Source organism: Ochotona princeps, chromosome 1, assembly GCF_030435755.1.
Source record: "Ochotona princeps isolate mOchPri1 chromosome 1, mOchPri1.hap1, whole genome shotgun sequence".
In the NCBI taxonomy this organism is placed as follows: Eukaryota; Metazoa; Chordata; class Mammalia; order Lagomorpha; family Ochotonidae; genus Ochotona; species Ochotona princeps.
Window position 1 is genome coordinate 45,996,716 of NC_080832.1, and position 23,427 is coordinate 46,020,142.

Here is a 23,427-nt window from a genome sequence, read left to right on the forward strand (position 1 = left end):
AAAATTAATTAAATAAAAAACTTTTCATTTTATTGGTGTTTCTCTTTCACAGATTTAATAACATTTGCATGTATATATATATGATTGCTGTGTCTTCTTTTTGAAATAAACGTTTTTATAAAATAATTGTCCTTTCTTTCTTGCACAGTTTTAATTAAGTCTGTTTTTATCTAATATCAAGATAGCTACTGCTATATAGTTTTGGTTCACATTTGCATGGTATGTCTCTTCTATTCCTTCATTTTCAGTTTGTGTGCGATCCTTGTAAAGTGAAATTCTTACAGTCAGCATATATTGGGGTCTTGTTTTTTCACCCATTCGTCTAGACAGTGCTGCTTTGATGGAAAATTTGTTCAATCTATGCCAAGACTAATATTTCAGATAAGACCTAAGACTTGCCATTTTGTTGTTATTTGGATATGCTATTAGTGAAACGGATGTCATAAGCATGTGTTAATTCACTGCGTTACAATGTCAGCCTCAACTCATTAAGGTTTGTAAGCTACTTTATTGCTTTCATGCTGCTGTTTTCATCTGAGAATTATTTATAATTTCACCTGTATTTTTCTCGTTAATGAAAATGCTTTTATTTTAAATGTATGACATTGTGTGCCACATCAGTATGGTAACATATGATGAACAGATCTATTTTTTCCAAAATATTTAATTGTTCTTTCTATGTTTCATTTTATTTTCTTACACAAATGAAAAAACTTTCTTGTGTTTCATATGTTCACTTTTAAAAACATAATCATGCTTCCCACCATATTGAACATAGTTGGTTAATCCCTGCTTGATATTTCATATATAGTGTAAAATTACATTATTGAAATGATACATATGTATACATTATTTCTATACAATTTAAAATGTATTTCTACTTTCACATTTACTCTGAAAACAGATATTAAAATAGAATTAGAGCAATACAATACCCACCACCACAGGAACCTTTTTCTGTATTAGGGTATACTGAGGGGTAAGCCAGCACACACCAATGGTGACTGGTATAGATAAAAAGAAACACATACATCACAGAACACTTTATATCAACAGTTACAATTCTCTTGTTATGCTTCACATTTTTCTCAATGTCATGTGGAATGAGTATACTATCAATTAATTTTTTGATTCAAAACATCTCCATTAATAGCTATTTCTATTTTAAGCCCTCAATTTGATCAGTGTAATAAGAGTTAACTTCTTTTTTTCCCCCAATTTTTCCTTGGAGCCATTAGTATCTGTTTTAAGCATATTTTACTCAATCACATCTTGGTATAATCACAGCTTGAATGAAAGTGATGTAATAATGGATTATCGATGTTATCAGAATTCTCTTCATTTATATCCCAGATGATCTTTAAGGGAAAGTCTTTCATCTTTGTCTGGAAAATTCTGTCAAATTTTTCATTCTGTGCCACGGTCAATTGATGTTTCCAATCTCCAATGGTACCTTATGCGATAAATACAGAAAGAGGTTACACTCTCAGCATCAAGGTAACTCCAAGCAATTATAATCTCTGAACTCCACTAAATATCCATTAATTGTGCAGAAGATTTGATGGAGCACCCTTTCTACATACTGAGATGAACTAATAAGGAATAGAAATGTAGTAACAGTCATAAGGAGGGTTCTTTAAAAAACTTTATTGAAATGTAATTGAAATTAAAACCACATTGAGGGCCCTGTGCAGTGGCCTATCAACTAAAGTCCACGCCTTGAACACACCAGTATCCCATATGGACGATGCTTGTAATCCCGTCAGCTCCACTTCCTATCCATTTCCCTGCTTGTGACCTGGGAAAACAGTCGAGGACAGTCCAAAGCCTTGGGACTCTGCACACGCATGAGAGACCTGGAGGAAGTTCCTGGCTCCTGACTTCCTATTGGTGCAGCACCGGCCATTGTGGTCACTTGGAGAGTGAATCAACGGAAGGAAGATCATCCTCTCTGTCTATACGACTGTCCGATAAAAATAAATAAATCTTAAAAAAAAAAACACTTTGAGGTTCCACCTAACTTCAGTGACATTGGCCTATAGTTAGAAATCTACTAATAACACCTGCTGGTGTAGATGTGTGGAAAGTTATGCTCCTTCACTGCTGGTAGGAGTGTAGGATAGCATAGCCACTATGGACATCAGTAGGGTGAATGCTAATGGAACTGAAAATTGACCAGGTATATGTCTCAGCTATCTCATTTCTGGGAATATATTCAAAGGAAATGAGATCTGCATATGGTAAAGGGATTTGTAATCTGCATATGGTAAAGGGATTTACAGCAGGACAATCTACAATAACAAAGACATGGAAGCAATTCAGATACCTGCCTAAGAAGAATGGATAAAGAAACCATTGTTGTGTCACATAATACAATGTAATTAATGAATAAATTTTAAAAAGAAACCATTGTACACTTACATCATGAAATACTACTCAGTCCACAAAAACAATAAAATTCTACCATTTGTAACAAAATGATGCCAGTTAGAAATCATTATCCTCAGTGACCTAAGTCAATCCTCAAAGGACAAATGTCATATATTCCCTCTGACACAAGACAAACTTCATGAAAAGTGGATCAATAACCCTTTCCTATTGTTTTTGAGCAAATTATGGTTTATAACAATTATTCTTTTATTTTCATTTCCTCAAAATAGTTTGTCTCATTAAATTCTTCACTGACTCACAGATCACACAGTAGTATCATTTTCTCCAGGAAGGCTTTTGTTTTCTTTTTCATTACTTCATGGACACATCGGTTATTCAGTAGTATGTAAATTTTTTAACTTTATTCCAGTTATTGATTTTGTTTTACGGCTTTTGATTTAAGGGAATGTATGACAATTATGTAATAAAGACTATCACATCCAGATGTGAAGATACAATGCAGAATGAGTCTCTATTTCCAAATCAAAGATGGACTCCCAGTGAAACTGTTGGATGTACTTCATAATAGGATCCTGGACTCCTTAGCATTGTCCATACCAACAATGTCAGGCTAAAATTAAATAGCACACTGATGGAATTATGACTGATTATAAAGTAATATATTATTGGCTACTATTGTAATAATATGTATGAAATCAGTTGCGGGAGGGAATGGGAGGGGACTAAAAAATCCCAGAGCCTATGCAATTTTATCATAAAATTAAAAATAAAACAGAATAAAAAACTATGGTAAAACATTTTATGTAACAAGTTTTCAAAGATTTCGAAGAAAATATAGTTCCAAAATAAGAATATGTTGAATTAAATTTTCCATGAATTTTTATGTTCATTTAAGAGAGAAAATTAAATAAGCACTTGAATCAACTCGTTGATACATAAAATGCTCACAAGGACCTGAGGACTAAATGGAACACAATCCTGGTCTGCCATGCACTGATGGAAGCTTAGGTCCTTGAGCCATCACTGCTGCCAGATCTGCATTTACAGCAAGTGGGGAATGGGAGCTGGAGCATGGAACTGAACACTGGTTCTCCATTGTGAAATATGGTTATCCTGGTCACTGAGCAACTGCTCACTCCTAGACTAGTATTTTTAACAAAGAAACACATAAAAATACTATTTCAAAAGTGTCCTACTAAGTGAACTGCATATGTCACATAATATTGTTCATAATACAAGCTTTCATGTGAGCGTTTCCTTCCGTTTTAAATGGAAAGATGAGAGTCCTGAAGCTGAACTTACCAGGGTTCCAAAAATGCCATTGTTGTTTTACTGGTTAGAAGCTTGTGATCATTATTATGAAATTTAGCCCTTTCAAGTATCATATTCTCATATAAAACAAATGTGAGCATTAATATCGGTAGTTCAATCAAGTTAGTATTGACATGAAATTACATTCCACTGATGTATTTGTGAAATTACAAGTCAAAATTGACAATAAGTAACATGAAAGAGAAGCTATACACGATTTAAGTATGAATATCAAGAAGAGTTTCAATAGAAATTTTCATAATTATTTATAACTTAACTTCCACCATTTCATTACAAGGTTTAATTAAATTAAATATGACTGAGAACATCAAATGAGTTTCTGTCAGAGTATTCCCTATGAAAGAAAGGCAGGAAAAGAAATTCTTTTCATATTAATGTTTGCAATTTCAAAGCAAAGTTTACTAAGCAATTTTCAAGAAAAGGAACATGTGACCTAGATGGAAGCATTTATTAATAATTGATCAAGGGATTGGTTCATTTCTCTTAGCATGATGGATTCCAGTCGGGCCCATTTGGCCACAAAGAACTGCATTTTGTTTTTTTTAATAGCTGAATAGTATTCCATAGAGTAGATGAACCATAGCTTTCTTATCCAGTCTTCTATTGATGGGCATTTTGGCTGCTTCCAGTTTTTTGTGATTGTAGATTATGCTGCTATGAACATAGGCGTGCATGTTGGTTTCTTGTATAGGAGATCTTTTGGATATATCCCTAGGAGTGCTATTGCTGGATCATATGGTATGTTGATTTTCAGTTGTTTGAGTATTCGCCAAACTGATCCCCATAGAGGCTGTACAAGTCTGCAGTCCCACCAGCAGTGGAGAAGGGTTCCCTTTTCCCTATAACCTCGCCAGCAAGTGTTGGTGGTATTATGTATGTGTGCCACCCTTACTGGAGTTAGGTGGTACCTCATTGTTGTCTTCATTTGGATTTCCATTATTGCCAGGGAACTTGAGCATTTTTTTTCTTTTTTTTTTTTTAAAGATTTATTCATTTTATTACAAAGTCAGATATACACAGAGGAGGAGAGACAGAGAGGAAGATCTTCCGTCCAATGATTCACTCCACAAGTGAGCCGCAACGGGCCGATGCGCGCAGATCCGATGCCGGGAACCTGCAACCTCTTCCGGGTCTCCCACGCAGGTGCAGTGTCCCAATGCATTGGGCCGTCCTCAAAGGCTTTCCCAGGCCACAAGCAGGGAGCTGGATGGGAAGTGGAGCTGCTGGGATTAGAACCGGTGCCCAAATGGGATCCCGGGGCTTTCAAGGCGAGGACTTTAGCCGCTAGGCCACGCCGCCGGGCCCTTGAGCATTTTTTCATATGCTTGTTTGCCATTTGGGTTTGTTCTAGTATGTCTGCCCATTTCCCGTGCCCATTTCTTGAGCAGTTTGCTTGTTCTGGTGTTTTGGTTTCTCTGGAGATCTTTGTATATTCTGGAGATTAGCCCTCTATCTCCTATGTAGTGTGCAAAGATCTTCTCCCATTCTGTGGGTTGCCTTTTTACTTTGTTGATTGTTTCTCTAGCTGTACAGAAGCTTTTTAGTTTGATGAGGTCCCAGTTGTTTATTTTGGTCTCGATTTCTACTGCTTTTGGAGTCTTTTTGAGGAAGTCAGGGCCTACCCCTAAGTCTTGCAGTGTGTTTCCAACATTTTCTTCCAAAAGTTTGAAGGTTTCTGGATGTAGGTTTAGGTCTTTTATCCATTTAGATTCGATCTTGGTGTATGGTGAGAGATGTGGGTCTATCTCTTTGTTTCTGCAGGCTATCAACCAGTTGTGCCAACAGCATTTATTGAACAGACCTTCCCATTTGCTTGGGTTGTTCTCTGTCTTTTTGTCAAAGAATAATTGACTGTATCTGTGTGGGTTTCCATCTGTTATTTCCATTCTGTTCCACTGATCTTCCTCTCTATCTTTGTGTCAGTACCAGGCTGTTTGGGGAGGGAGTGCAGGGAAATCTTTCAGGACCATAAAAAGAGTAAGAAAAAAGTACAATATAGCCTATCAAGATCAAATCTGGTAATTCATAGACAACAGACTCAAAGCGGCACTAAACAACAATAAAACTACTATACCAATGCATGAGGGGGGAATCGGGTGCGATCCTGACAACCTCTTAACAGGAGGTCATGTGCGTGGAGCAGGGGGGCACTCCAGAGTGGAACAGGTGGTAAGGAGGAAGCTTGGACCACAACCACAAAGACTCCCAGACCTTCACCACAAACTATTAATATGAGCAACAAGGACTATATCCCAACTGCCAAGGAGGCCACAGGGAATTGGATGCCCTCGGAGGCTGAGTACTCTGAGGTCACCCACCCCCAACTGGAGCTACTGCAGGGGATGGAAGAAGTCCAAACACTCTGGTCCGAGAGCCTGGCTCCACCTCTGGTCCCCCACCCTCCCTCGCAATGACCATCGGGATCGCTTTGAAAACCCCTCACGGCAAACAAACAATCATACAAACTAAAAAAAACATAAAATAAATAGACAAACAACAGAAAGTAGAGCTTGAAATCTGACAGGAAAGAGCTGGCATGGATTGGCTCATGCCTTGCTGGGTGGGACACAAAGATTAGTCACTCCTCATCATGGTGTTGATGATTTTCCTGCACATACCCCCCAAAAAAATGTTCTGCACCTTAAATGTCGACAAATATCTTGTTAGAGTTACAAGCCAGTCTAGATTATCCCAAAATCTGCCAAGATCAGCAAAATTATACTTCAACACAACAAATGGTTAAATACTGAAATGAGGTAGACACGAGACAGCTGAATGGTACCCTGTAGCCATTTTAAGGCATATAGTAGCCGGTCCGGTCCTGTATATAAATTAGGGTTGAGATGTCAATGAGTTAATCATGGGTTGTGGTTAGGACTTGCTTTTTTTTTTTTTTTTTTTTTAACATACTGGTTACTCAAAACTATGTCAATTCCATAATGTTGCAAATTGCTGTTGATGTTATATTGGGACTCTTAATTGACTGGGATGATATTCTACCAGCTCTAACTTCAGACCAGAAATGTTCTCCCCAAGAAACTGTTCAACCCATCTGGACAATAAGTAGCTGGACTCCATGCTTGGTATATGTTTGCAAGGAAAGAATCTTGATTGAATTTGAACTGTAATGCTGCATCAAGGTGGAGGAATCCACCAGGGGGGAGGGGAGGGGGAGGGGTGGGGGGATTCCCAGAGCCTATGAAACTGTCACATAATGCAAAATAATTAATAAAAATATATATAAAAAAATTAATCAAGGGGAGAATCAAGATGGCGGAATAGGGTAAGGACACGTTTAAATGGACGGAAAATCATTTAATCAGGATGAAGCAGAGAGGACATATTCCAGCAAATAGAAAAGGACAGAAAAACAGCAGAGGGGTACCTGGAGACTGACAGACACAGGAAAGCAGTGGGAACTGCAGTGTGATGTTGCAGTGACTGATACTTCAGTGGCGTGCAGCTAACCGTGATCTGAACTCCACCAGCAGCCGGAACTCCACAGCAACCAGGTGGGAAGGGACTTTCACTGAGAGCTTGGCAGGTGAACCCAGACAAAGAACTGTCCATCCTGCTGGTCCGTTTGAATTGATCAGGAGCAGAGACAGAGCAGCAGATCTCAGATGGGCAGTGAGAGAGCAATGAGAGAATTGGGAGCCATTTTGCATAAGGAAGAAAGGGCAAATGAAAGGACTGGGCACACACTGAGCTGGGAGTGAGCTCATTTCTGACTCAGTGAACTCCATCAACGTGGCATTCAAAGGTTCCACCCAAGAAAGGTCTGGGTAGCCCTCGGATCTGATGACCAGCAGATCAAGAACTGTAGTGGTGGTATGTCAGGCGCCATTTTGTATACTGTGGCAATAACTTTGGGACTTCAGGGCACAACAGTTAACTGCACATGTGCTGAGCTCACAAGAACTAACCAAATTCTGTGGATTATACTGATCCTGCAGGAAAATAATAGTAACTGTGGGATTCTACGGGTCAAAATAGGTCCGTGTGGCACCCAGACCTAACGTCCAACAGGCTCCAACAAGATCAGCACCACCAACAACCTAACTATATAGTACACCTGGTGTCTCTCTAATCCTGGGACCTGCTCCAACCAGAAGTGGGAGAAAGTTTGCAGAGATAACAGTGCAGCCTCAGCACAGTATCATAGGAGGTGGAGAGTGGTGATCCAAGAGTTGGGGCTGTGGAGACCACGGTGGAAATCTAACATAAGAAACCAGATCTGGAACTCGCTGGAGGTTGTGGCACAAGTGACTGCAAGCAAAAAGGTGTGTACCAACCGCAATAAGTAAAATTGCATTGTAGCCCTGTGGGTGACACAGCTTAGAAACCTGCCCCAAGGAGAAGACTCTGCTAACCAGAAGTACAATGAACAAGAGCAAAAGAAGAAACAAAGGCACAATGAATATTACCAAAAACTCCCTTGCAAAGGAGCAAAACCCTATGCCAACCTCAGAGTTCACTGAGGAAGACATCGAGAAAATGGGGGACACAGAATCCACAAGACTCATTTTAAAGATGCTGACCAAAAATGAGAAGCTCATGCAAGAGTTCAAAGAATTTAAGGAAGCAACAAAGCAAATCAAGGCTGATACCTCAGAAATTAAAAACACAGCAGAGCAAATTAAAAGTACAGTGGAGAGTCTCCAAAATAGAATGAAGCAAGCAGAAGAAAGAATCTCAGAATTGGAAGATATTTCCTGTCACCAGGGGGAAGCAAACAAAAAGCTGGAAGCAGAGCTGGATCAGGCCCCAAAAAAACGTATTCAAGAATTGAAGCACACTATGAAGAAGCCAAATATAAGAGTTATGGGAGTCCCAGAAGGTGCAGAAAGAGAAGCTGAGTTTGCAAATGTATTGAATGAAATAATAAAGGAAAATTTCCCTAATCTGGAGAAAGAATTGGGAAACAAAATCCAGGAGGGCTTGATCAAAAGCAATCTTCATTGAGACACATGATCTTCAAGCTCTCTTAGTTGAACATAAGGAAAAGATCCTGAAATGTGCATGTGAAAAAAAAAATCAATTGACATATAAAGGAATGCCAGATTCTAAAAGAAAATTTGTTGGCCCAGGATAACATATCCAGCAAAGCTTTCTTTTGTCTTTGAAAATGAAATAAAATTCTTCCAGAGTAAAGAAAAGTTAAAAGAATTTGCCACTTTCAAAACTGCCCTACAAATGATACTTCAAGATATTCTCTTAACAGAGGAGAGGAATAGCACCTACCAAAACCAAAGGCAAACAGGAAGAACATCCCAGTAAAATGACAACAGAAGACTAAACCAATGAACAACCCATTCCTAAAATGACAGGACCAAAGTACCACACATACATATTAAACTCTGAATGTAAATGGAGTAAGCTCAATCAAACGTCATAGATGAGTAGACTGGATTAAAAAACAAAACCCATCTGTTTATTGCCTGGAGGAGATACACTTCAATAAAGATCAGCAGAAACTATATCACATGGGTTTTGTTGTTTTCTGTTAGTTTCATCTCTTCAAAACACTTTCTTCTGATTAAATCATTCAGTGACTCGTAGATCATGCAGTGGCATCATTTTCAGTAAGAAGGTTCTTGATTGTCATTTCTTCAGCTACACATTAGTCATTTAATAGCATGTTGTTTAACTTTTGGTGTTGCTAATTTCTTTTTTCTCACTGATGTTGATTTTGTTTTGTGACTCTTCATTTAAGGGGATATATAGTAGCTGTGTAATGGAGACTGTCATAGCTAGTATCATGTTGTTTAACTTCATGGCATTGTAAATTTCAATTTCTCTTTCTATTGTTGATTTTGTATCATGATTTTCATTTAAGGGAATGTACAGTAGCTGTGAAATGGAGACTAACATCCAGATGTGAGGATGCCGTATAGTATGCATTTCTGCTTCCAGACAAAGATGGACTTACAATGAAACTATTTACTATATTTTGACAATAGGATTCTGGACACTCTGCCATTGTCCATGTCTGCAATGATGGACATATCACTGAGTATGAAAAATTATATGTTAGTAATGATATAGAGGAACTAGCTGGGGGAGGAAATTGAGGAGGGGATAAGGGAATATGGAACTTATCATTAAATGACAATAAAATGTTTAAATAAATAAATAGATAAATAAAAATTAAGAAATAAAAAAATAATTAATTAAAAGCAATGTCTGTATAGGAAAAAACTTGCTACTTTCCTAAGAATCACTTTCAGTTAGGAACTTTGCTATCAATGCTAGTACATTTGAAAAAAAATTATTGGAAACCCTGGTGAGTTCTTCCAGGCACAAAATGACAACCTTTTGGTGACTATACACAATGTAACATCACCTTTTCGCATGTAACATTCCCCGTTGTGTCTTATAAATCCTAAACTTTTCACAACATGAGCATAGTTTGCTTGTGGAATGGACTTCATGTTTTCAAATGTAGCCTGATTGACGATATCATCCACATCCTCTTCACTCAGTTCTTTCCCAAGAAATCTGCTGATCTGAAGCACTGAACCTCTGAGATCCTGAAACAGTAACAGGTTTGAAAAGTTGAGTTGACAAAGAATGAATGAGTTTCTGCCTAGTATACACTGTGATTTGGTGTGTTTTTACATTGAATGCTCAATTGATTCAAAATATGAAAACAGATCATTTCACATGTACAGAAAGAAAAAAATGAATATGATTATTTCAGGTAACTGAGGAAAAACATTTTTCATAGAATCGAATTAGGTATGATGCAAAAACACTTAATAACCTAAGAGTAGTAGAAATCTTTATCAACATAACAATCCCTTTATCTGAAGTAATAATCAGTAAGGAAATCATTGTAAGACTTTTATCTAAAACTGGGAAAAGCACAATACTATTACATCTGTTGAAAATAATTCTGAAAATATTAAACTTGGAAGTAGGACTTAGAATGAAAGATATTAGAATTGAAAATAAATAAATGAAATAATTTCTATTAGCAGACATCCAAATTTTACATGGAAAAAGCTAATGATGGGCCTAGAAAAATTTTCCTGATTTTTGGTTAGTACAAAAAAGCCAAAATGCTAAAAACTAATAATGACCAAATATAAAGATGAAACAAAAATGAATTAAAATAATTTGCAATAAGATTAACCAAAACAGTGGTTAATTTTTCATGATTTTTTCAAAACATTAATGAAGACAATGAAATCCAATAGAAATATTATTTCTATTGAGAAATAAAATGCTCAAAGTTTGTGCATTAGGATAAAATAACTTTGTGATCCCATTACATCACCAAGTGATTCACAGATCCAATAAAATTCCTCTAAATATCTCAATAATGTATTTACAGAAATTGTAACAAAATGTCACATGAAGTTTTTTTATACTTTGCATCAATACTTTTAATTCTTCTTTTTCAAACTTTTTTTAAATTATCAGTTTTATGGTGCAATTCCATAGGGTCTGGGATTTCCCTACCCTCTCCTCAAATTCACACTGCCCACTGACCATCTCCATACTATTACAATAGTTCTTCATAAGCAGTTATAAAAGCCCATTAGTCTGTTATTTAAGTGTGCCCTGACATGTCTGGTACAAACAATGTCAGAGAGTCCAAGTTCCTATTGTGTAGATATGTCCAACAGTTTCACTGGGAGTCCATCTTTGATTTGGAAGTAGATGTGTATACAACATTGTGTCTTTACATCTGGCTATGGTAGTTTCTATTTCGCTGTCACTGTACATTCTCATGAGAAGACATGAAACAAAGTCAACAACATGTATAAAGTTAAAACAGAAGATTAATAGCGCCATGGAGCCAAAAAATGCACCACTGAATAAACAAAGCATGAGAGAGGAAATAAAAATAAAATTTCCCATTATGTATCCAGTGAGCCAATGATGAATTCAACAAGAAAAATGAAACTATTTTGAAGAAATGAAAATAAAAACAAAAGCATCAGAACAATAGCCAGGAGCCCTAGATATTCCCCAGAGATGAAAGAAGTATAAATTTTTCTGGACTCAGGATAGGAGCTTTCTCTGGTCCTTACTTAATTGCAGCTCTGCCTCCGCATTTTTTCTTACACTGATATCAGGAAAACTCAGGAACCCCAAAACTAGCACAAATAGACACAGGGAAACTAATATACGAAATTTGGAGCAGACAAGAAGAAGTCAGCTGGCCTGTAACTGCTCAGCCTGTACATTACTGTTCATCTTGCCCATTTGTCTTTTCCTAGACCTCACCAGGTAAGATGTAGAGTTCAGTTATTCCTCACTTGCTAACTTATTGAGGATTTCTCTGCTCACCCAGCTGACTATTGCACTCTTCAACTGTTACTATTTGGCTTGTTAGAGTTACAAGACTGCTTTGATTGCCTAGAATGCAAGAAGTTGCTTAAAATCTGGCTTGAATACTATAAACTAGTAAGTTAAAAAAAACCTTTAGAAAATTTCCATTGAAAGTAACATTGCTGTTTTAACTGTATTGTAACTGAGGTGGGATTGTTACAAGGGAAAATTGAGTTAAGAAGTTATTATTTTGTTTGTGACCACTCACCTTTAATTTGGGGGGAGGAGATAACTACTATGTAGCAAAAATAAATTAAGATAATTATTACTCTGCAAAAAAACCAAATAAGCATGACATTGAAAAAAAAGCAATGAAAAAAATCAAAACGCAGTTTCTTCAGCCATGCCTCTTTGGATGGGCATCTGGTTAGTTTTCCCTGTCTGTTATTTTAGGTTGTGCCGCTATAAATATATGGTTACAGATCCTTTTCTCATGCAATTTTCCTTTCCTTTGAATCTATTCTGAGGAGTGGGACAGCTGGGTCAAATCACAGGTTGAGTTACACTCTCTAAAAGCTTTCCATTCCCTCAAGGTCATCTAATTTGTTGGCATATAGCTGCTTGTCATAGTTCCTAATAATTCTATGAATGAGCAAGGCATCTGTTATATTTCCTTTTTCATCTCTAATGCTGTTGATTGGTATCTTCTCCCTCCATTTTTACTTTTTGATTAGTTGGGTCAGCAAGGAATCTATTGTGTTGATTCTCTCCAAGAAGCAGCACTTTCATTGATTGATCTTATGCATTGTTCTTTTAGTCTCTATTTTGCTTTTTTCCCCATTGCTTTGGTTATTTCTTTTTTCCTACTAATGTTGGGATTGCTTTGCTATTGTTTTTTCTATCTCCTTCAACTGTAAGATTAACTCATTTATTTGGTGTTTTTTCATTTTCTTAACATATACACTGATTGAAATAAACTTTCCTGTTAACACTGTCTCAATTGTATCCCATAAGTTTTGATATGTTGTTTCAATAAAAGTTCTAATTTCCCCTTTTGATTTCCTCTTTACCCCATAATTAGTACCATGTTTATCAGTCTCCACGTATTTGCATGTTTGCCTTGGTGTTTTGATTTCTTGGTCTCTAGTTTCACTCCCATGATGGTCTGAGAAAATGCATGGTGTAATTTTGATTTTTAAAAATTGCCTAGAGTTGTGTTGTGACCTATAACATTGTCAAATCTGGAGAAGATTGCATGTAACTGATGAACAAAATGTGTATTCTCTCTTTGTAGAAGGAAAGGTTGCATGGATATTAATCAAATCCATTTGCTGTAGTGTCTGGGCAAGTGCTGTTGTTTCTTTGCTGAGTTTTGAGCCTCATTGATATTTGTCCACTAATGGTAAAGAGGGTATTAATGTCCCCTACTGCTATTGTATTGGAGTCTATTTTTCACTTTAAATCCATTTATATATAATATAATATAATATAATAATATATATATATACATATATATATATTTTTTCATGTAGAAAGATGCCTTGTCATTTGGCACATATACATTTATTATGTTGGTCTCTTCTTGTTGAATGGATCCTTGGATCATTATATTGTGTTCATCTCTTTTTACTATTTTTCCCATCAAAGTGTATATCATTGAATTTAGCAATGTCTACACCCAGTCATTTTTTCCTACCATTTGTTTGGAATATCTTTTTCCATCCTTTCACTTTCATTTTCCACTGATCTTTATTGATTAGATGTGTCTCCTGTAAGTAACAGATAGATAGGTTTTCTTTTTTGGTCTAGGCTTTTAATCTACGACATTTGATAGATTAATTTATGCCATTTACATTTAATGTCTTATCATTTAGTAATAGATTTTCTTTGATTAATCTTCTGTGGCCTTCTACTAGGATGCTCTCCAAATTTGCTATTCGTTTTGGTAGTTGCTTTTCATTTCCTCTTTCAAGACAACATCTTTGAGTATCATTTGTGGGGCAGGTTTAGAAGAGGCAAATTCATGGAGTTTTTCTTTGCTGCTGTGAAGAATTTTATTTCATTTTCCAAGACAGAGGAGAGTTTGCTGGATATGTTATTGTGGGCTGATACTTTTTTTTTTTTTTTTTGCTTGTAGAATCTAGAATATGTCACTCCAATCTCTTCTGGCCTGTAGAGTTTGCTCTAAAAAGTTCAGCTGTGAGTTTGACTCAGGTTCCCTGTATAAGACACTTGCTTTTTTCACATGCACATTTAAGGTTCTTTTCCTTACGTTAAACTGAAGATAACCTGACTATCATTTGTTGTGATGTTCATTTTGATTGACTTTGTTGGGAGTTGTGTGCCCCTCATGCATGTTGTTTTCAATTCTTTCTTCAGATAGGAGAGTTTTCATTTATTGTTTCATTGAATACAACTTTAACACCAGGTTCTCTTTCTGGGCCTTCTCGAACTGCCATAACTCTTTTTTTTAAAAAAAAGATTTTATTGTTATTGGAAAGCCGGATATACAGAGAGGAGGAGAGACAGAGAGGAAGATCTTCCATCCGTTGTTTCACTCCCCAAGTGAGCTGCAACAGCCCGTGCGCGCCGATTCGATGCCGGGAACCAGGAACCTCTTCCGGGTCTCCCACGCGGGTGCAGGGTCCCAAAGCCTCGAGCCGTCCTCAACTGCTTTCCCAGACCACAAGCAGGAGCTGGATGAACTGCCATAAATCTTACAGTGGGTCTTTTAAGCATCTCTTTTAATTCTTGGATGCATTTTTTTAGCTTGGCCCGCTCTTCTTTCATCTTTTTGCTTGTTTCTCCCAATGTGACAAGAAATAACTTCCAATTCGGTGATTCCTTCTTCTGTCTCATTCATTCTATTATTGAGATTTTATACTGTAGCTTAAATTTGCTCCACTGTTATTAACTTCTAATACATCAGCTTTCATTTGATTCTTTGCTGCTACTTCCTGTGTTAGATGTTTCTTAAACATCTTGATCTCCTGTATGTCCTTCTCATTGCTCAGAAGCTTTATACAAAGCATTATGACTTTCTATATCCCCGTTTTCTTGATGTCTTCCAGAATTAATTCTGAGGGTAGTAGATGCCTTTTCTTCTTTGCTGGAGAGCAATATTCATTGTGCCTCAGTCTCTTCTTCTGTTGTGGCCATTACAACTCTTGTTGGCAGGTTCTTCTCCTTAGGGCAGATATCTAAAATGTATTCCCTACAGGGCTACAAGTCGATTTTATGTTCAAGCCCGTGTCCTGGATTAGGAAAACACCAGCTGTCCTAAATAACTGGTTTTTAAGTGGTGCCGATCTTGCCAACAGCTTCTGATGATTAAATCTGGAGCTATTTTTCTCTGAGTGACATGTGCAATGCACTAAGCTGAAGTGATTTTACTCTCAGTTTAGTGCTTGTGCAGCTCTGCTATTGTCCCTCCAATTCCAGTGTCTGGTCTTTTGAAAATGGCACCTGATCACTACTGATTTAGCGCATGTTTAATTTACTGCTACTCCTCCTGTCCCTCTCAGTTCTTGCCCCTTAATACAAAAATGTGCCGGCAGGTACTGATGAAGATCCAGAGACAACACAGAGCCTACAGGATGCAGTGCTGGTCCTGCTTTCCCTGTTGGATCAGTTCAGTGTGATTATTTAGAAATGAGCCCACTGCAGGCCATCTATTCAAATTCGCACTCTCTGTCCTACTACACAAGGTGGCGCCCTCTCTGGCACTACTGAGAGTCTGTGTGTGAGATCCACCCTACCTATGCAGAACCTTAGATTCTGCTGCTCATTCTCTGCTCATTGTTGGGTCAAACAAATCAGGTACTCAGGCAGTTCTTGGCCTGTATTCAACTCCTAAGCTTCTGGTGAACACCCACTCCCACCTGGCTGTCACAGATACTCTGACCAGTAATGGATCTCTGGCTTCTGCTGCAACCTGGATTGCCATTCACCAGCTGTTGGTGCATTATCTACTCACTGTAACACTGCTGCACCATTCCCTCTGCTTCCCTGTGTCCAGCGTTTCTCCAGGTTCTCCCCTGCTAAACTGCCTGGTCTCTGTCTTTTTTTGGAATCTGTTCTTTGTGCTTCACCATCTCTATTCTCCCTCATCCAAAACCTATTTGCACCCTATACTGCCATTTGCTAACCTCCCATATGGAGTCATTGGGTGTGATTGGTAAACATGCTTGAAAATAATAAATTCAAGGTTTGGCAATGTACCGCAATGCTGCTGTAATCAAAAAGGACACATACAGACAGTGGAAGAGCAACATGGGCTAATGGAAAAGAATGAAGAACACAGAAATCACCTTTCACATATGTTATCAAATTATTTCTTCACAGGTATGAAAGAACAATATTTTTAAAAATGTGGACTTTGACAGATTTCTACATGTGAAAATATAAATGCATCGTTATCCCATATCATATATAAAAATTTAAATGTGCTCAATAAATGCACTACATAAAATTGAGAAAGAGTCTCCAAATAATTTATCTGAAAATGGTACTGAAAATTTCTGTTACTTAGAATATATAAGCAATTATTGTAACTTAAGAGCAACAGAAGGGCCCAGCACCATAGCTTAGAGGTTAAAGTCCTCACCTTGCATGTGCTGGGATCATAGATGGATGCTGGTTTTTATCCCGGTGGCCCTGCTTCCCATCCAGCTTCCTGTGTTTATCTTGGGAAAACAGTCAAGGAAAATCCAATACCTTGGGACCCTACATTTTAGGTAGTTATTGAATCACTACATTATCTTTCTCTATTTTTAAACGGTTATTTATTTAACTTAGAAAGTCAGATCTGTAGAGGGTAGAAGAGACAGAAAGATCTTCCATTCACTGGTTCACTCCCCAAGCAGCCACAAAGACTGGAACTGAACTGATCTGAATCCCACAGCCAGGAGTATCTTCCAGGTCTCCCACAGGTTTGCAGGATCCTATGGCTTTGAACTGTCCTCTGGTGTTTTCCCAGGACATAAGTAGAGAACATGGAAGTGAAGTGGAGTGGCTGGATAAGAACGAAATAGCACCCATATGGTTCCTGGCATGTGCAAGGCGAGGACATTCGCAGTTAGGCTCCTGAGCTGAGCTCTGGCTTCTCTTTTGTGTTACCACACACTCCATACATTTGGTCTACCTGTGATTACTCCTAGTATGTGTCCTCAGTGGCCTATTCTTCTCCAAACATCCATCTTAATGGTGCTTGTAATTGGGTTTAGCACCTGTTTTCAGCTAGTACCTCCCATTCTTCTAAACCTGTTGTCATAGCTTGCTTCTTTCCTTTTTGCCTTTATTCCTTCTAATTCTTTCCTCTACATATAACCTATTTTATTTACACTTATTATTTGCTATATTCTTAAACTGGTGGTGTCCAAATTATTGTAATTACCTTCTTTGCCCTGATCTCTTCCTGGGTGTTTTTTATTTTGCTTTATTTCTCAGACTAATACTTTCAATTTACCAAAGTTGTTTCCAACTTCGTGGTCCAAAACAACATCACAATGTACTTACTATGGGATGAGCCTGCTTCAGTGTTCTCTAAACACTTCAGTGAATGGGATCAATATCTAAATCTGCTGTATGGACTGGGAATATAGAAAAAACCCTGAGATAACCCCATATAGACTCTTTCCATTTGAAATCATTAACAAAGTTGAAGTGAGACATTTTTTTTCTTTGCTAACGATACGACTTTCACTAAGGTGTAACTGAAGTTCAACAAACTGATATACCCTTCTCTCTAAGTATCTTCCTTGCTTCTAAGCAAGATCCCAAATTTATAATGTATTAATAGGGGGTATTCTGAAGGTGCTATTCTATACCATTGGTAACTTTGCTACAGCTCAAAAATGCCTGCTTATTTCTTTAGGATTAAAGACTTCACTCTATAACTGCCTACAAATCTTGCAAAGTCTGATGCTTACAAATCCCTCTATGTTGGTCTTTCATCACTCCCCCTTCAGTTCTTAATGGTGTCACATACTTCACTGTTTCTGAGAATATACAAATTCTTTTCCACTTTTTTTCTCTTATTAATGCTTATTTATTAGTTTGCTGTTTCTATGCTATTTTTAAGAAAATGATAACAATCTTACTTTTATATATAAAATTAAATACCAGAAATTAGATATACTTATGAAATGTGTGTGATTTTTACAGATCTTTTTTCTAATAAACACATATCAAGTTTGATATGATTTATGATATGATTTATGATTTTGTTTGCTTGCTGGATATCTGCCCATACTGACAAATTGTGAGATCCATGTTTAAAAATTCAATGATTTTATCTTTCATATTAAATACCTATATTACAGTAATTAGTTTTGGAATAAATCAAGGAATTTGCTGTTTTCATTTATCAATCAATGCACCACTCAGACATTATAGAACAGTGACATTCAGCTGAATTCAGTTTGATTTACACAGTATTTAAGACCAGTGGTAGCTGTTACTAACTTGTAATCCTCCTGTACTTTACAGGAAACTTTACGTTCAAAAATCAAGAGAACCTGCATCACAGAACACACACCCACACACACCAACACACACAATTTGAAACCATTAGGCCTATACCTGTAACAGTTTCTTACCCATAGCACAATGTTAATGGTTGTCAAAGCATGGCTATTCCAAGGTTGCCTTTACTATTGCAGGTAAGTACATAAAACTATCACAAGGGTGATCATGCACAGGGAGAAGAGAGCCTTGAGGATAACCAGTAATGAAGGTAGAGGAAGGAAATTAGAAACTTAGAAAGAAGCCTGAGCAAGTGGGTTAGATGTAAGGACACCTGGGAGAATGGTGTTTTGCTGGAACTAAATATATGTATATATATATATGTATATATATATAGATAGATATTTGAATAAGATAATTATAAAAACAACATTCTCATCTTACCTTCTTCATCTCCTCATACATCATGAAGAGAATATTGAAGTCATGCCTGTGTTCATACCAGCCTCTGATGTGATCAAACCAAAGACTTCCTAAAACTATCAGAAAGATTATACATGGTCAAGACGTAGCATGCTATTTTTTTCAACTTTTGGAATATTTAGAAATCAAAATTAACCCCCTAGTACCGGACACTTACATCCATAAGCTGCTGAGTGCTCTGGGGAATATTTGCACGGTTTTCATGGTAACCTGCCTCAGCAATCCTATTCCAGGTTTGTAAGAAAGGATCACTACAGAACTGAGTCCAAACAGCTATGTTTGATTATTTGCTTACTTTTCTTACCTGAAAACACAGGTTTCTATGTCTCTTCTTATTCCCTAACATCTGGAATTACAGTTTATTCTGTTATTGTGGAGGTAAAATATGAATATAGCTATCTAAATTCATCAGAGCCTGATCGGTCAATGCACAAGCTTCTTGTGTCATTGTTTATTTTTTCTACAATGTAAAATGGAATTGTCCACAGAGCCAATAAGGTTTTCAATAGGTACGTAAAAATATATCCACAACCACTCAGTAGATGTACTGATATAGCTGGCTGTAACTGTGGATCTAGCTAGTGTGATTTGCTAGAACATTTGTGACTCTTTATTGCTCTGATTATAATATCTTCTAAAATTATCTTTGCAAACATGACAATCCCCAAGTGTTCCTACATAGGTTAAGAATCCACCTAGATGTTGACAAAGCTACTGTCAGAATTTAAGCACTTTGTGGGTTCTCCTCTTACTGCAATTTCTGTTTCTCTAAAATGTTTCTTAAATTCAAGAGTTTCACAATGTAACAGTGTGATTTTAAATACATATTTGTTGAAAAATAATGTTACCATTTCCATCCAGAAACTTTTCTATGAAATCGTCTATGGTATCTGTAGCTTCAAAAAGATTCAGCGAATTTTCAAGATGAAAATATGAGACCAAAATATCCTTGGGATTTCTGTAGACATAAATAACCTGCAAATGAAAATACAAAACAGAGTTCTCAATTATCCTTTCACATTTTTTCCTCAAGATTCACATATTATTTCATTCCATTAATGTATAGTCATTGATTTCAGCCAGTATGCAAGTGAACAATTGTTTTCAAAAATGATTTATTTTATGACACTTTTTAATAGGCATTGGGGTTACCCTTCCCCACCATTTCCCGCGGTCCCCCTCCCCATTGTTCTCCTCTCCAGTCTTTCACTAGGTGACTTCCAATTGCCCTCAGAAGTCCAGCATACTGCCACTGAGGTGTCTCCCAACAAATTACAGACTTATCTGTTGTTTCACTGTGAGCCCATCCTTGTGCTGCAAGTATGCGGATATACTTCTTTCTGTTCCTGCCTGTTATAAATTTTGCTTGCCATTGCAAAAGTGTTTAAATAAGTAATATTATTCACATGAAATTGCAAATATGTTTATAATTCTAAGATACATTTCTAAATCTGACCTTAATTGTGGAGGCATAATTACATTTTAGATTGCATATAATCTGCATCAACTACATTTCATAAATATTACTTGTTATTTTATGTAGCAATGAAGATTAATGCAACCATGCAGAAGTGCTTATGATGCTACAAATAAATACTCATATGTAAAAAAGGAATATTTCTATTTCACAACATGCAAAATATTAGCTTCCTAAGTTTTTTTAAAACTTTGTTCTTGGAATATGAAAGTATTTTTTGAAGAAGAAGACACTTATGTAAAATGAAAAAAATTGAACATGAGTGAATATGAAACCTCCAATAAAGGTGGTAGAGCACACAACATACATAAGCAGTGTATTTGTAATCATAATATATAAATTAAAATCATATAAAGTGAAATCATATAAAGTGAAATCATTAAAAATTGTAAATAAATGTCACTTCACTGAGTAAAATTATCTCATGGTGCTGGTGCAAATGCATAGTGGCTAAATGCTCACCTTGCATGCACGGGGATCCCTTATGGCCACAGTATTGTGTTCTGGCTGCTTCACTTCCCATCCAGCTCCATGCTAGTGCCTGAGAGAGCTGTGGAGGACAGCCCAAAGCCTTGAGACCCTGCTCCCATGTGGGAGACTCAGAAGAAGCTGCTCTCTCCTGGCTTAGATCATCTCAGCTCTGACCATTGTGGACACTTGGGAGTGAATCAGTGGACAGAAGCTCTTTCTTTCAGTCTCTCCTTTTCTTTATAAATTGCCTTTTTATTAAAAATAAATAAATCTTAAAAATATGTTTATGGCCAAAGAATATAACAGGAAATATTATGTGATATTGATGATTGTGAATATCCTTTTTTTTTTTTAAAGATTTATTATTATTGGAAAGCCAGATATCCAGAGGGGGAGGAGAGACAGAGAGGAAGATCTTCCATCCGATGATTCACTCCCCAAGTGAGCCGAGCTGGTGCGCGCTGATCCAAAGCCAGGAACCAGGAACCTCTTCTGGGTCTCCCACACGAGTGCAGGGTCACAAAGCTTTGGGACGTCTTCGACTGCTTTCCCAGGCCACAAGCAAGGAGCTGGATGGGAAGTGGAGCTGCCGGGATTAAAACCGGTGCCCTCATGGGATCCCAGTGCGTTCAAGGCAAGGACTTTGGCCACTAGGTCACGCCGCCGGGCCCGATTGTGAATATCCTAATGAAGATCACTTTAAAATACAATTTTGTTGATTAGTCACTCCTCACCATGGTGTTGGGGATTTCCCTGCACAACCACCCCTCCAAAAAAAAATGTTCTGCACCTTAATTGTTGACAAATGTCTTGTTAGAGTTACAAGCCAGTCTAGATTACCCTAAAAATCTGCCAAGATCAGCAAAATTATACTTCAACACAACAAATGGCTAAATACTAAAATGAAATAGACACGAGACAGCTGAATGGTACCTTATAGCCATTTTAAGGTATAGAGCAGCCGGTCCGGTCCTGTATATAAACTAAAATTGAAATGTCAATGGGCTAATCATAGGTTGTGGTTAAGAACTTGTTTTTGTTTTTGTTTTTGTTTTTAACATACTGGTTACTCACAACCATGTCAATTCCATAATGTTGCAAACTGCTGTTGATGTTATATTGGGACTCTTAATTGACTGAGATGATATTCTACCAGCTCTAACTTCGGACCAGAAATGGTCTCTCCAAGAAACTGTTCAACTCATCTGGACAATAAGTAGCTGGACTCTATGCTTGGTATACGTATGCAAGGAAAGAATCTTGATTGAATTTGAACTGCAATACTGCATCAAGGTGGAGGAATCCACCAGGGGGGAAGGGAGGGGGAAGGGTGGGGGAATTCCCAGAGCCTATGAAACTGTCACATAATGCAAAATAATTAATAAAAAAATACAATTTTATTGTGCCAGATTGGCAAAGTATTAAAAAATTTATAAAAAGATATTATGGAAAACCATACTAGGGCAAAATCAGTAACATTTCCCCTGCAAGAAAGTAAGCTTCAGTTTAATGTATATGTGTTGCATATCAAAATATCAACAACATAATGGATCAAAAAGCTTCCTAATGAATTCTCAAATTAGAATCTTGCAATGCCATTTTCTGACAATAGTATCATAATACTGTAGCTAGAACCAGGGTTCAGTTCATATCCCAAGTCCCAGAATTAGGGCTATTGGTGTGACAAAGCATTGCATCTGTTGTACCCTTCCAGGAAGACCTTTGAAGACCAATCCATCAGAGACAAGCATGTATTACTCGGCTTGTTAGGTGAATAAGGAGGGAATAGTGGAAAACACATTGATGACATGAACAGGCTTGTTTTTCAAAAGAGAAAATTCAAACGGCTAATAAGCATTTGAAAATAATGCTCAGATTCACAATCCATGAAGGAAACGCAAATACAAACCACGATGAAGATTTGTCTCAACCCAGTTTGAATAACAAACCTACAGAATTCAGAAAACAATAAATGCTGGTAAGCATGTTGGGAAATAGTTACCCTATCCACTGCTGCTAGGCATGTAAGCTAGTGGAAACATTATTGGAAGCCAGTTCAGAAATTTCTGAGATATCTGAATAGATCGCCCATATAAATCATATACCCAAATACTGGGAATTTATTCAAATGAAATGAACACAGCATATCAAAGAGTTATTTCTATTTCCATTATTTTAAAAAAATTATTCATTTTTGTTGGAAAGACCGATATACAGAGGAGGAGAGACAATAAGGAAGATCTTCCATCCCCTGGCTGGAACTAAGCTGATACAAAACCAGTAGCCAGGAGCCTCCTCTGGGTCTCTCACATGGATACAGGATCCCAAGGTTTGGGCCGTCCTTGACTGCTTTCTCAGGGCACAAGTATGGAGCTAGATTGGAACCAATGACCATAAGGGATCCCAATGCATTCAAGGCAAGGACTTTAGCTGCTGTATTACCACATTGGGACCTTCTATTTCTATTTTTAGCAGCCCAATTCACACTAGCTAAGTAATACTTTAATCCAAATGCTCATCAACAG

At 37.2% G+C, this 23,427-nt stretch overlaps 1 protein-coding gene across 1 annotated transcript in view; it reads right to left on the bottom strand.

Annotated features, from left to right (window-relative positions):
- Positions 1–1,265: 1,265 nt before the first annotated feature.
- Positions 1,266–23,427, bottom strand: part of LOC101516619 (amine sulfotransferase-like) — a 44,058-nt gene continuing 21,896 nt past the window's right edge. Inside the window, exons 3-6 of the mRNA XM_058669197.1 lie at positions 19,803–19,929; positions 18,916–19,010; positions 10,070–10,256; positions 1,266–1,453 (exon numbers count right to left, since the gene is read on the bottom strand). Coding sequence (XP_058525180.1) covers positions 1,266–1,453; positions 10,070–10,256; positions 18,916–19,010; positions 19,803–19,929 — 597 coding nt within the window. The remainder of the gene's footprint in view (positions 1,454–10,069; positions 10,257–18,915; positions 19,011–19,802; positions 19,930–23,427) is intronic.